Raw genomic sequence first — 12,972 nt, 5'->3', positions numbered from 1 at the left:
GCGTGGAAGTGTGGACAGATGTTGGCTAACACTCGTGGGTTATGCACTACGAGAAATATGTTACTTTGTTTAAGAAATTTACGATTTTTAAATTGAATTATGTATGTTTGTATAAGTCTAGCAATTAAAATGACGAACTGCTGATTTAATTAACAAATGGAAATTTAAAGCCAAATGTTTAAACTAAATGTTTCCTTTTCATAATTATACGATTTTAAATGTTTTAAGATGGCTATCATAAAATAAAAAAGTATTTTTAATAATTTTGGTTTTGTGAAACATTTTGATATTATAAGATTCTCTGACTTGGTTTATTAATTACAAAGCTATCTGTACAAACCTATATAAATATCCTATGTTGAAAAGCAAAAATGATCTGAGCAATTGTGAATGTATTTCTATTCTAATGTTAAATTTTAAGAAAGATTTTAAGTCCCCTGACAAGTTTTCCGAACTTTCAATCTAAAGCCAAGTAAATGAAAGCGGTTATCTGGATATCGGTGGAAGTTGAATGTCGATTGTTTGTGAACCCAGAGCTCTTTGTTTTTTTCCCTCTTTTTCGATTTGTCGCTGGAGCATTGAGCCGATTGTAATCTGCAATTTGGCCAATCAGTCGATTTGGGCTAAAAGCTGCTTCCGCCGAAGTGGCCCATTAAAAATGCATGCAACTGCAGGGTGAAAGTGCAATTTGCAGTCGAACTTCTAATGCGCCGTTGCGTGTAATTGTGTGTGCAACTATTAACTATACAACTCGGTTCAACTTGGCGTATGAGCAATCGCCTCTGTCCTTCTACGGTTCTTTTTTTTGTTTCTTCTTCTTTTTTCCTACTCCCTCCATGTCTTCAATTGTCTCGGCCATAAAAAGAGACGAACACACACACAAACGTACACACATTCAGTACCTAAATAATTGATGAAGAAAAGGAAACTAAATAAATAAATAAGGGAAAACATCGAGGGGAAAGTGGATGTTTTTGGCATCGGGGGCCACGGTAAATTGTCACTGGATGACACAAAGCTTTCTGCACAGCGCAAATAAAATAATAAAATAAATAAATGAAAAACATGCTCACTTCGCAGACAGACATTGAACTTTCACCTAAGCAAAAACAACGACAACAAAAACGATACGAATGTCCGATGTCCGAATGTCCGACCACTAAATAAAGTTAATGCATTAATAATCATAATTTCTTCTATATTTGATGAGCCCATTGTGGCTCAACGCTTTTTGTGGCTCTCTGTTGGTCAACATTAAATATGGTTACACATTTAATTAAGTCAATCAGACCGGCGATAAATGACAGCGTAATCGATAACCAGACATTGCCTTTGATGGCCAGACGATAAACAATGCACTAATCGATTATAGGACAATTTCAACGATTTTCCGGGAATGGGGAAAATGTCGTCGCTTGTTTATCTATTGCATTTGCTGACGGGTAAGCTTTTTAGTGGCTTTTCAACTACAAAAAAGTTACATTTTCTTTGTAGAAGTAAAATTAGAGTTCAATGTTCGGTAACTAAAGTAAACTGTTTGATTTGCAATTCGACTTGGGCGGCTTAAGAAAATTGCTGGCAAAAACTTAAATGCTGATAAATACCGGTGGTTATTTAACTTTAAGTGGATATTATATCGAGTTTCTACTTTTAAGCTTTTCAGTGGACTTAAACTGTTTTTCCTTTAGTTGGCGAAGGAAACGTTTTATCTGTGAATTTAATTACATTTTTTTCCATACAATTTATGTCTATTTCTGGGGGAAACTTTTGTTGAAAGGGAGAAGCATTAAACATTAACAAGCTGATCCGATTAAATAATGGTTATTAGCACAGCAGATTCATTAGGCTTAAACATAAATTTATATGCGTTTTGGCTCTTGTTTCTACTTTAAGTAAACAGTTATGAATGGTTCTGTAGAAAAAAAAAAACAAAAAAATGTAAGCCAACCATTAAAGTTAAGCCTTTTTAAAAAAAAAAAAACCTACCAAATTGATTAAAGAAGGCAAATATAACAACAAGTTTTGTCTATTTTAAACTCTTTACAATTAACTTATTGTAGACTTGATGTTAGGATTTTACACATTTTTAATTCCAAAGCAAAACTTAAGAGCATACGCATATTGTATTTTTATACCAATAATGATGATTTTCCATCTTTTTTATATTTAACAGAACTTGAAACCCGTGTGCAGCAAAGCCCAATCATGGAAATAAATAGGCGTTGTATATTTCGTTGGGGATCCCCCGAAGGTCCACCCTGGCAGCCACCCTAGTTAGCGGTAAGTTGTTTCTAATGTGCGCAAAGGACAAATATTTGCTGTTGTCGCCTGTCGCCGCTGGGCCAACAATAAAAACAATAGCCAAAGGGAAGTGGAAGCGGAAATGCTGGTGGAAATGGTAGTGGAAGTGCCACTGAATGTGGAGTTCCGTTTTCCCGGATTGCGTGTGGAGTGGCAATGGTGAGCTAACGATATTTACAAAACAATATGCCAAACCGCAGGGAGCAGGAAAAACAGGAGCAGGAGCAGGAGCAGGAGCAGGAAAAATCAAACAGGTGCACTAAATGAATTTCAATATGATAAACCACTTGTGGTTGAGCTGCCACTAGTTCGCTACCAGTAATTTTCAAAACCAAAATCCTGTATCCTGTATCCTGTACACTGTATCCTGTATCCTGTATGTATTCCTTTGGGCGGTGCGTGCTTGGAAAACGATTCGAAGGGAAATTGAGCCATATGTTGCGAATACTAATGGACAGGATATATGTGCCCCTTTTCCACGTTCTCCTCCTCCGGAAATATGTAAGTGTAATTTAAATTGAATTAAGTGAACCAGGGGTTGCCGCTTGGGTTGCTTGGCTTGGTTTTTTTTTTGGTTCGAAAGTGTATCTATCGGGAATAACGAGATCGGAGCATAAGTTCCAAGCGGAATGAATCCGTGATAAATGCCTGCAAAGTGGCCAGCTCAACTCATCCCGTTGAATCTCATTTGACACAGTTGGTATGAAATTGATAATGGATATTTTGCCTCCGTCGTAATTGTTACAAATGTTTCCAACAACCTGACAACAAACCCCCCTCCCCCCCGCGAAAACCCTCCGAACCCTTAACATTGAAAACCCACCCCACTGATTTGTGAGTTTTATGATGGATATGATTATTTTAATTAGCATTATATTTACTCTTGTTTACCCTTTTCGGCGTCGCCTCGTTTTTATTGCGATTGCCTCTCCACATAATTGGCTTTTCATATGCTCGCAAAAACCAACCAGCCAAAGAAGCAAAAACCATGCTCTGAAAACCAGTTAACCAGTTGGAATTTTTGGGGGCTGCGGACTCGTAAATTAGTTTAATTTAATGAGTTTTGCAGCAATGCTGTTGTTTTTGCCTTGGGCCAAGGCCACTTTTGCTGCTTTTGCTGGTTTTGCTGCTGGGGGCCTTCTGTCTTCTGGCATAACGATTATGACACATGTTACCAGACTTTCTGACAGCCCAACCTCCCCAGCTCTCGAAACTTTACCCTCCAGAGGAAAGGGGAAGGGGGAAGGGGGGATGTTGCACGTGGAAGGATTCGCTTTTCAGGCGGGAGGATGGGGAAAGGGTTCAGGTGGCAGGTGGCACCACATTAACCGGAGGCACAATTAGCAGAAACCTGACAACTCAGACGGGAAGAATCTTAACTTCGAAAATAGCTAAAAAAGGAAGGAGATCGGTTTTCCTATATAGAAGTAAAGTTTTAAAATAACAAATAATAAAATGAGTACCTATACACTATAATTTTATTACCAGTAAACAAAGGTTTAATGGAACTTTTTGTTACAGATTAATTTTGTTATACAATAATAAACCTTAAATATTGTGCGATTATATTTATTTGTATTTATTTATTCCCTTATTGTTTATTCCTCTTTTATTTTTATTGCCTTTACTAGTTTATTTCATCAATATGCTCACAGGACTGAAAATAGAACTCAGAAAACGAAATTCATCAAATTTTTCAAACGCAGTTGCCTCCGAAATTTATTTTAAGCACGTTCGACTCCCTTTGACTTGTAGTCATCAGTATTTCACAGTCAGTGCTAGAGAACAGTAGAAACAAAAACATTCTGGGGAAAAAAAGGTGAGAATCCCCCAAAAATTAACAAAAAAAAAACGAACTAAATTTCAATTTACATTCAGACAGTTTTAAGTGCACAAAATTAAAAGTGATTTTACAACGAACACAGAACAATGCTAAACGGTCACGGCTATTACATACGAAGGTGCCAATCTTGGCCAATGAGAAGAGGAGACCTAGCAGTGTTGAAAATGCAGATGGAGGTTTTTAACAAAAATCCATTGAAAGTTAAGCCGCCGGTGCCACCGAAACCCAAGCGTCTAACGAACTCAGTGATGAACAAAGTTCGACAGTTTGAATCGGAGATGAAGCCATTTAGCAAAGTTCTACCACAAAAGGAGATTACAATGAAATCAAGAGTAGATACAAAACAATCGGGGGTTAAGCCCAAGCCAGAAGTTAAATCAAAACCAGAGGTTAAATCAAAACCAGAAGTTATGGCAGAACCAGAAGTCAAGCCAGTTTTTATGCAATCCATAAAGGTAAACAATATTTTAAAGACAGATCTAGAGATTATACTAAAAGTAAAGGATGACGGAAAGATAGAAGTTGAAGAGGTTATAGCACAGCCCAAGTTAGAAATAGAAATAATATCAAAGATTAAACCAAATTCCATGTTATCGAAGAATATCTTCCAAAATAATGTAATGGCTATACCAAAACTGGATGCTAACGAATCTTCAGAAGCTAAGCTCAATCCGAATCCTAACTTGGAACTCCAACCCGAGTTTATATCACCAATCAGTTGCGATGTCACGACTCAAACCGAGTTTGAGTGTTTCCCGCAGAGCGAATGGGAGGGTTTTGGCAAGATTGGAGATGCTTTGGTGCCCAAAGTGGAAGTCAAACCAAATCCAGTGACGATGCTCAAGCCCCAGGATATATTTAAATCGGTGGAAGTGTCCAATCTCGAATCGGATGCAGCCGTTAACAGCGATCTTCAAAGGCATTATTTCGATGATAGTGTGTTGGATGATGTGCCATCGTTCGATGAGTTGTATGCGGAATGGAGAAGATATCGTGACAATTTAGCTTTTGACGATCAGCAGTACGAAAAAATCCAACGCGACCGAATGGAAATCGATGAACAACTCAATATTATTATAAAGGCAACGGAGAAGCTTATCGAGGACTTCGATCGATGTTTTCCCCAGTTTTAGCCAATTAGAATAAACTCTTTTCGATGTGCTAAATATTCGAGTGTGCCATATATTACGTAAAAGGGTCGGTTGTCCAGCTGCTTCGGCTTGGTTTACTCCCACAAAGTCCGGTTTTGGGGTCTTAATATTTGATGTGGGACCGGGGACTTATGTTTGGTCGTGGGGTCAGTAGCCAAACTTGCTTGCGGTTGACACAATGTGTCAACTCTCCCATCGAAGGGTTATACTCTATGTTCAGGTTTCGGGCTCTGAAAAGTCCAGGTGGTATTTAAAGTTGGTTTAAAACGGACAGTACACGTGGTATTTTGAGTGGCTTTAGGTACAAAAGTCATGGAATGTAGACCTTCTTAAGCTAATAGTGTTTATGAAACTTCTAAAAACTATTCTTATTACTGATCTAGAAAGAGCAGAGTATGGATAATTTTACTGTACTACTTTTACTCTATTGATTAAAGAAGTCTTAAAAAAGAAGCCACACAGAAATAGCGTCATTTAAATATACTGATTTATTACATTTGGTAAATTATGTAGCATAAATATAAAAATTAATTCTTGTAAAATTATATAGTACGTCTTTTCTGAAAGATTTCTTAATCTGACTGATTTTAGATTGGGAACTATTTTACATCTATCGATGAGTTATATTTACACGTTTACTTAGTTTATGGGAAAGTCCTTTGCAGGCATTTTTTTGGGGGACTTTTTTTGTAGGATTTGTAAACAATTTCTTAAGACCAATGAGCTCTGGCAATCTTGCAAGTGTTATTTGAGACTTTGATCCCCGCGAGCTCTCTGATTTCTTGTCCTTATTAATAAGCCCTTTGCGGGAACCCTCTGCCCGGAAAAAGCCAATTTGTTAACAATCGAATCGGAGATCGTGTGCGGGAATCGGACGGATATATCTTGGGGGTGCTTGAGTCTACGAGAGTGTGGGTGATTGATAGAGTTCGCCGGCACCTGAGACCGAAATCGAAACTCGAGTGTGCAGTGTGTGTGTGCGTGTGTGTGGAGTGTGGAGTGTGGGTGTGTGTTGTGCCGAAAATTAAGGACAGCACGCGCTGGCAATTGGGAATGGTTATGGGTTATGGGTTATGTGCCAGGAGGGACTTGCCTTCGATTTGGGTGTGAGTTTGGTTTTGGGTTTGAGTTTTGGGCTGTGGATTGTGGATTACTTTGCCTACAACCACATCAACCACCGCGAATGCCCACCGTTGAACGTTGAACGTTGAATGGTGAATGGTGAATGGTGAGTGGCAAGTGGCAAGTGGCGCGTGGACAGGGCGCACTTTCGTCATGCTCGATTGTGCCGAAAACAAGTGGCAAGTGCAACAGTAACAACAACAACAACAGCAACCAGCTAAAGCAACAGCAACACGAGCAACTACAACTACAACTAGCTGGAGGCACAGAAAAAAAAAAAGAAAATAGGAAAAACGGAAAAACAAGTTGCTTGTGTAATTTGATTACAATCAACTTCTAATAGAGCAGCAACCACCACTTGGGCTTCAAGCCCCCTTTTCCCTGTTTTCTCGTATTTTTTTTTTTTGGTCAACTGTTCTTTGGAACGCCCAGTTCGAGCTGAAGTACAATACAATTAACGACACGAATCATGATGTGCTTACCTGGCAAACGACCGTCACGTGGCACGTTCCCAGAAGGCTTACACGTCACAATTTTAATTTTATTAAAGAAACATTTCAAATTAACCGCACCGCATTCACCTCGCTCACTCTGTAGATATATAGATCTGGATATATGTATGTATTTATAGGTAGACATGCGTGCGACCATCGAAAACGGAAATTGAAGTTCTCGGCTGTCCCAATGTGACATTTCCCGCTCCCAATTGCGTTTCCAATTTCCCATTCCCATTCCCCTTCCCATTCGCTTTTCCATTTCCCCACCGCAAATTTTTCGCTTCATCAGGGAATGACTTTCATAATTTGCAGCATTCCAGACGTTGGCTAATACCCCATATCCGAACCTACACACACACACACACACAAATACAGAGACACACAAAGGGGGCAAACCGCAAAAAGGGGGCGTGGTGGTTGGGTTCAATCAACCGTTGGATTTCAACTTCCGGACAAGAGGAGTTGGTATGATAATACATACTCGTATGTTTTTGATTTGTACAGCTTAGCTGTCCTGGCTAATCGAACAAGGATTTTAAGGACTACGAGTAACGGGGAAAATATAGTTGTGACACACGAGCTAATGGAACCAATTTAAGATTTGTGTAAAGAGATTGTTAAAGAGAGCTTTTTAATTGATAGTAAAAGAAATACTTGTTCCTTTTAGGCTTGTTTTTTGGTAAGAAATTTAAAACTCTGGTTTTGAAATAATGTTAAGTGTTAATATGTTAAGAAATCAAAAGAAATTATTAAGGAAATTTTTATACACACTGTTTAAATAGGTTTGCTTCTCAAGTTATTTGTATTTTACGGATATTCAATTAAGTGAAAAACGAGCAGGGGTTGTAAAAAGAGAGCTCTATAAACAATACTAAAAATGATTTGATTTTAGTTTCTTCTATATTAAAGATATTCCAATTCTAGTTAAGATATGTTGAAATAATAACTGTTGGCTTCTAAGTTTTCTAAGGTGTTCTTTCTTGACGAATTGTTAAAGTTGTAATGTTGTAATTTGCAGTAATCCCCCCAATGTCATATATCATTAGCTGGGTTTTGTGATAGACTCACCTGCAGGGGACGCTGGGGAGGCCCACTCATGGAGTGGTGGTGGTACATGACGTCGTGCTTGATCTGGGAGGGCATTTGGCTGTGGACGTGCTGGGCTTGGTGCTTCTGGATGTCGACGGCTGCCAAGGCCTCCGCTCTGCTGAGGATTCCATCGTTGATGCCCGCGAAGATATCACCCTGCAACCAATATCCATTCAGATCAGATAGATGTACCATATATAGATAGGATGTATGTTCTTGGGGGGAAGGGGATGCTGGGAAATATAGATTTATACTTGGTCCGCAGGCAAGAACGCAATCGAAACAATAGGGAACAATATAGAGAACAAATCACCCAATTTTTATTTATTTTCAATACCATACAGATATACTGAATTATATATGGTATAAATATATAGTTTTGGCGTCGGCGAGAGACAAAAATGAATTTCAGAAAAGGAAAAACAAGTCAATCAAGTCAAGACAATAATGGTTTACTGGTTAACTGATTGGTTTTTTTTTTTTTTTTTTGTTGTTGTTGTTGTGTGGTTTGTTATGGTAACTTACATTCTGACGTGCTGACCACGAATTGCATAATAGGGAAGCATCTTCTAACAAACGACTCTGAAAAGACGGAACAAACATCGATAGTATGTGTATAGAGATTGAAGTGCCAGGTGCAACTATTATTTCATTTTATTTCTTATTTATTTCTTTATTTATTTATTTTTTTTTTTGTTTCGAAGGAAGTGAACAACCTGAGAGAGTTTAAAGGCTTTAAAGCAACCTCCGTTCGTATTGATTTTTTCGCTTTCCCACCGCTCCACTAGCTGGTTTTTAAATAAATAATGTCAAAAGTTTTTCGGTGCCCGTGCCCGCATGTTCATCTTCATGTCGTCGCCGTCGTCGTCGTCTTTATTATTCCAGTCTTATCGATTTTATATTTTATATATATCTATATATATAACTCGATACATATACATATATATAGAGTGTGTGTGTGTATGTGGATGCAGCAAACTCCTTGTGTATACGAAACTCGCACGAATTTTTCAGTTAATCAATTATTTAGATGCGCACAAAACTTCAAAACGCCGCACGACGAAAACGAAAGACGGAAAACGGAAAACGGAAGACGAAAGATGGGAGAGGGAAAGGGATGGGGCTAAGTGTGAATGAGACGGAACCCACATGGCCAAAAGGCATCCATCGCTCACGTTTTGCGGCCCATTTTCAGGCGAAAGGCGTAATTCGAAGACCTAGCAAGTTTACACGGAAAAACTAAGGAGCCAAAGTTAAGCAAATTTTCCGGTAGAAAGTTTTGGAAATGTTGTACTTTAAATGATATATTTAACCATGTAGTAGTGTCTATTTTATTACAAAAAAATTAACACAGTTTCTTATCCCTTTTTTTTTCCTAATAGGTCTTTAATTTTGTTTACTTTAATTGCATTGCGTGCATTTAAAGAATTCAAAAGAAAGGATTAGAGGTTTTAAAATTTGAAATTGTTTACCCTTTTTGCATTTACTTTTAAGCTCAAGTTATTTAAATATAATTTATATTTACATATTACTACTATGTTGTATTGAAAACAACAGATCTTAAATTATCAAACTTAAAAATAAATAAGTAAAGATATGTTAAAGGTATCAAAATGTAACTTCCATGTGCTATTATTTTCTCTGTGTGTAGCTCTATTCCCTTCTCTCCCCATCTTCTTCACTCCAAAACGTGCTGTCTCTTTTTGGCCCAAGTAGGACCGCAATAACCGGGCGGCGGCCATTGTAGAAATCAAAATGTTGTGCATTCTTAATGACGTCTTGGCCCATTCGACCAGTCGACCATCCAACAATCCAACAATCCAACCATCCGACAATCCATCCATTCGACAATCCAACCATTCGACCATGGCCGAACCCTCATTGTCGCTTAAACTTGGTCGAAAGGTGGGCGGTGGGTTGGCCAAGGGGAAGGTGGGCGTGGCAGTTGGTGGGCGGTGTGCAAATAATCTGACAGCGACAGTTTGTTTGCGCTTGCAAGTGGGCGAAGAAAAGGGGGTCGCATTACCGTTGAAGCGACAGTTGCCTTAATGGCCACGTTTATGCGTGCTCCCATTTCAGGATGCCAACGCAACTGGCAGACACAAAGGCTCAGATAAGAGGTCCTTGCAGGCGCTCCGTGCAGTGAGAAAAGTCGGCTATGTCAACAGAACCTTTATTTCATTTTACTTTTTATACTTTCGAGGTAACTTTTTAGTGGTTCTACTTTAAGTCATTTTTCAATTAATTATATAACTTTAATTATATGCTTTAATTTGTTGAGTATCAAAATTACAAGATACAAAATCAGCAATATAACTGATGGCTTCAGGGCAAAAATCATTAACAATTGAATTCAGTTTTTGAAGTGAGATACCTTAAGTTTTAATTTTTTAATCTGCATTTTATTAAGAGTTCAAGTTGCTTGCTCTTTTATTAATATTACTTGTTTATTTATTTCAAAAGAGATAGAATAAATTAAACTTGTCTGTTTTACATTACAAAACTTGTACATAGTTAAATTTTCTGTTTATATTTTTTGTAATTAAACAGTTTTTAAAAATATCTTTTCCTTTTTATTAGCATTTCAAATAGATACATTTTCCTCTGCAGGACTAACTGAAATGGGAAAACACTCCTGACCAGAATTCGCAACAGTTTGTTGGCCAATAAATTGTAGACCGCAATACAAGACTAAATTAATTTGCGAATTAATATGCGCAGTCATTCATCAAATTATGCAGCGCCAGGACCTCTCTATTGCCCTCTCTTTCTCGACACGACCTAGGCCAGGATCCTGGCCCAAAAGGAAGAAGGTGGGGCAAAGGGAGAGAGAGGGAAGATGGCCAGAACTCTGTCTTGACCTGACACACACACGCACACACACACACACACACGTGCAAAGGGGGGTGGTGCAGTGCAGGTTGACACTTGCACATAAATTCTTTATTAGTGTGAAAAATTAATCAAGTAAACTGTTTTTTTTTTCGCCTTTTCTCCTTTTCCTTTTTGTCGTCCTTCTCTTTCTGTCTCGCACTGGTTTGTTTGTGTCATTTTTCTCTCCACGTGAGTCTCGTCGCCTGCGTACGTAGGTATTGGTGTGCCTTACATATATGTATGTGTGTATAACATTTGACTTTTTGTTTTGTTGTTGTTTATTTTTGTGGGAATTTAATATTGATGATGTGTGTAAATAGATACGCATTGCTGAATGCTTAATTTTATCGATTGCGCTGCAAAACACGCCTCCGATTACTGGAGCAATTAAATTCGAAAGGGGGGCAAGACTTTAAAACGCGCAGGATATCATTTAAGTTGCGGAAAAACATTGGATTAGTTTTATGCGGATGTTTAAAGAAGTGTTTTGATAAAATACAAGACTAAAGGAAAGCTCACTTTGCAGAATGTACTCCTAAGTAATTTAAATGTCTCTCTTCATTACAGGATCTTTTGAAAACCTTTACAGACTTTTGTTAATTCATATAAAAAATGTTGGAAATTGATGTTGTTTTCTTTTTCGAAATAAAATAAAGTGAATGATTCGAGGTAAGATCTACATTTTTATAATTCTTTGGTTTTACTGAGCAAGAAATAGAAACCAATTAAGGAAGCATGTCCTTCAAATCCACGTTTAAAATTATTAAGACTCTATTTTTCTATTAACTTCTTTTTTTAAGAAACTATTTTTGTATAAAACATTTTCTCGTTACATTTTATTTAATTTGTTTTAATATGAACTACATGCTTCTTTAAAACAAGCACTTACTAGTCATCAGAAGTTATTTTCCGAACTGTTCAAGGACTTTCTTTATTTTATATAAGCGGGGGATAATGTTCTTTGATATACCAAACAGTTTTTCCCCTACTTAATCCTCCAGTTTCAGCACAAACTCAGTTGCTAATCCTTCGATTCAAATCGCCGTCCGACTTTTTCCATTCATCGCATTACTGGTCTCACATTTCCTGCCTTCCTTTTTATTTATCTCTTGTTTTGCCAATAATTTGTCAATTGCCTTCCTGCTGGTCGTGTTTTAATGTCGCGGCCATTTAATGCAGTTTATGAATATTTAAATCAAATTAACGCCGCCGCTGTCCATTTAACGCGGCTGGCAAACAATTCAAGTTAAATGACAACTGCCCCTGGAAAACTCACCCCACACTTACTGAAAAATCGCCCATCCGCCTCCCCCCTCCCTTCTACTCTTTTCATTTTCCCTTCTGAAAATCACACTTCTCTGGCTTTTGGTTTTTCGCCTTCGACGAGTGAATTCTGGTTCAGGGGATCGGCGACAAATTTCCATTTAATGGACTGCAAGGCGTTAAGTGTTTTTGTAACCAGCCAAAAAGCGCGTCCCTTCCCCGAATTTTCCTCCCACTCCTCCCCCTCATCCTCTCCTTCTTCCTGGTTTTCCCTCGATGCTTCGCCCTGTCTAATGCCCAGCCAAGGGTAGCATATAAATCCTATAAATCCGCCGCTTTGATCATTCAACTTGGTCCGCTGGCAGCCAGCAAAAAGCCGAAAAGTGGCTAACGGCCAGCTGGTGGAAAGGGTGAGAGGTCAAAGCTGCGGCAAGAAGAGGAAAAGAGGGAGAAAGGGAGGAAGGGAGGGGGGATAAATCCGATAAGCAAATGTAGTTGTTGCCCCTTAAAGAAAGATACACTTGAAGTGATTTTCTCCTTTTTTTTTTGCTCTACTTTGTTTTTAAAGTGCTTCTGTGTCGGATTAATTTAAGGACTTGCAGGCGGGGTTGCAAAATGCTAGGGAAATCCGTGGTCTGCGAGGGGGAATGAAAAGATAACCCCCCACTGCCATTCACCTGTTCTGGCAATCAAGTTTTTTTTTTTTTTTTTTTTTGCGCCTGGCCCTCGACATTTTCCAACAATTTTCAAGTCTCTTTTCTCATTTGTTTATGCACATTTTATGCCCTAGCAAAGGGTAGCAGAAGAAACCAGACAGTCTTCCTCCATAAAT

General features: G+C 38.3%; 2 protein-coding genes across 6 annotated transcripts in view; one reads left to right on the top strand and one right to left on the bottom strand.

Annotated features, from left to right (window-relative positions):
- The window catches only part of LOC108094692 (inhibitory POU protein), a 31,659-nt gene that overhangs the window by 15,752 nt on the left and 2,935 nt on the right, over positions 1 to 12,972 (bottom strand). For 2 of the 5 annotated variants that reach the window (XM_017195418.2, XM_017195419.2), the window contains exons 2-3: positions 8,529 to 8,585; positions 7,983 to 8,159 (exon numbers count right to left, since the gene is read on the bottom strand). In XM_017195418.2, coding sequence (XP_017050907.1) covers positions 7,983 to 8,159; positions 8,529 to 8,585 — 234 coding nt within the window. Of the gene's footprint in view, positions 1 to 7,982; positions 8,160 to 8,528; positions 8,586 to 12,972 lie in introns of those variants that run through there. The other 3 variants (XM_017195420.2, XM_017195421.2, XM_017195422.2) reach the window with 2 other exon arrangements.
- LOC108094693 lies at positions 4,070 to 5,312 on the top strand. Its single transcript, XM_017195423.1, has 2 exons — positions 4,070 to 4,120; positions 4,180 to 5,312. Exon 2 carries the CDS (start codon positions 4,231 to 4,233, stop codon positions 5,275 to 5,277), a length of 1,047 nt encoding a protein of 348 aa, XP_017050912.1. The 5' UTR covers positions 4,070 to 4,120; positions 4,180 to 4,230; the 3' UTR covers positions 5,278 to 5,312.

This window comes from Drosophila ficusphila, unplaced genomic scaffold, assembly GCF_018152265.1.
Source record: "Drosophila ficusphila isolate 14025-0441.05 unplaced genomic scaffold, ASM1815226v1 contig_198, whole genome shotgun sequence".
Taxonomy (NCBI): domain Eukaryota; kingdom Metazoa; phylum Arthropoda; class Insecta; order Diptera; family Drosophilidae; genus Drosophila; species Drosophila ficusphila.
This window is presented reverse-complemented; position numbering and strand designations above follow the sequence as displayed.

What these genes read in the sequence shown, in the direction of transcription:
- LOC108094693 (XM_017195423.1), top strand. Translation starts at nt 4,231, where the DNA reads ATGCTAAACGGTCACGGCTATTACATACGAAGGTGCCAATCTTGGCCA.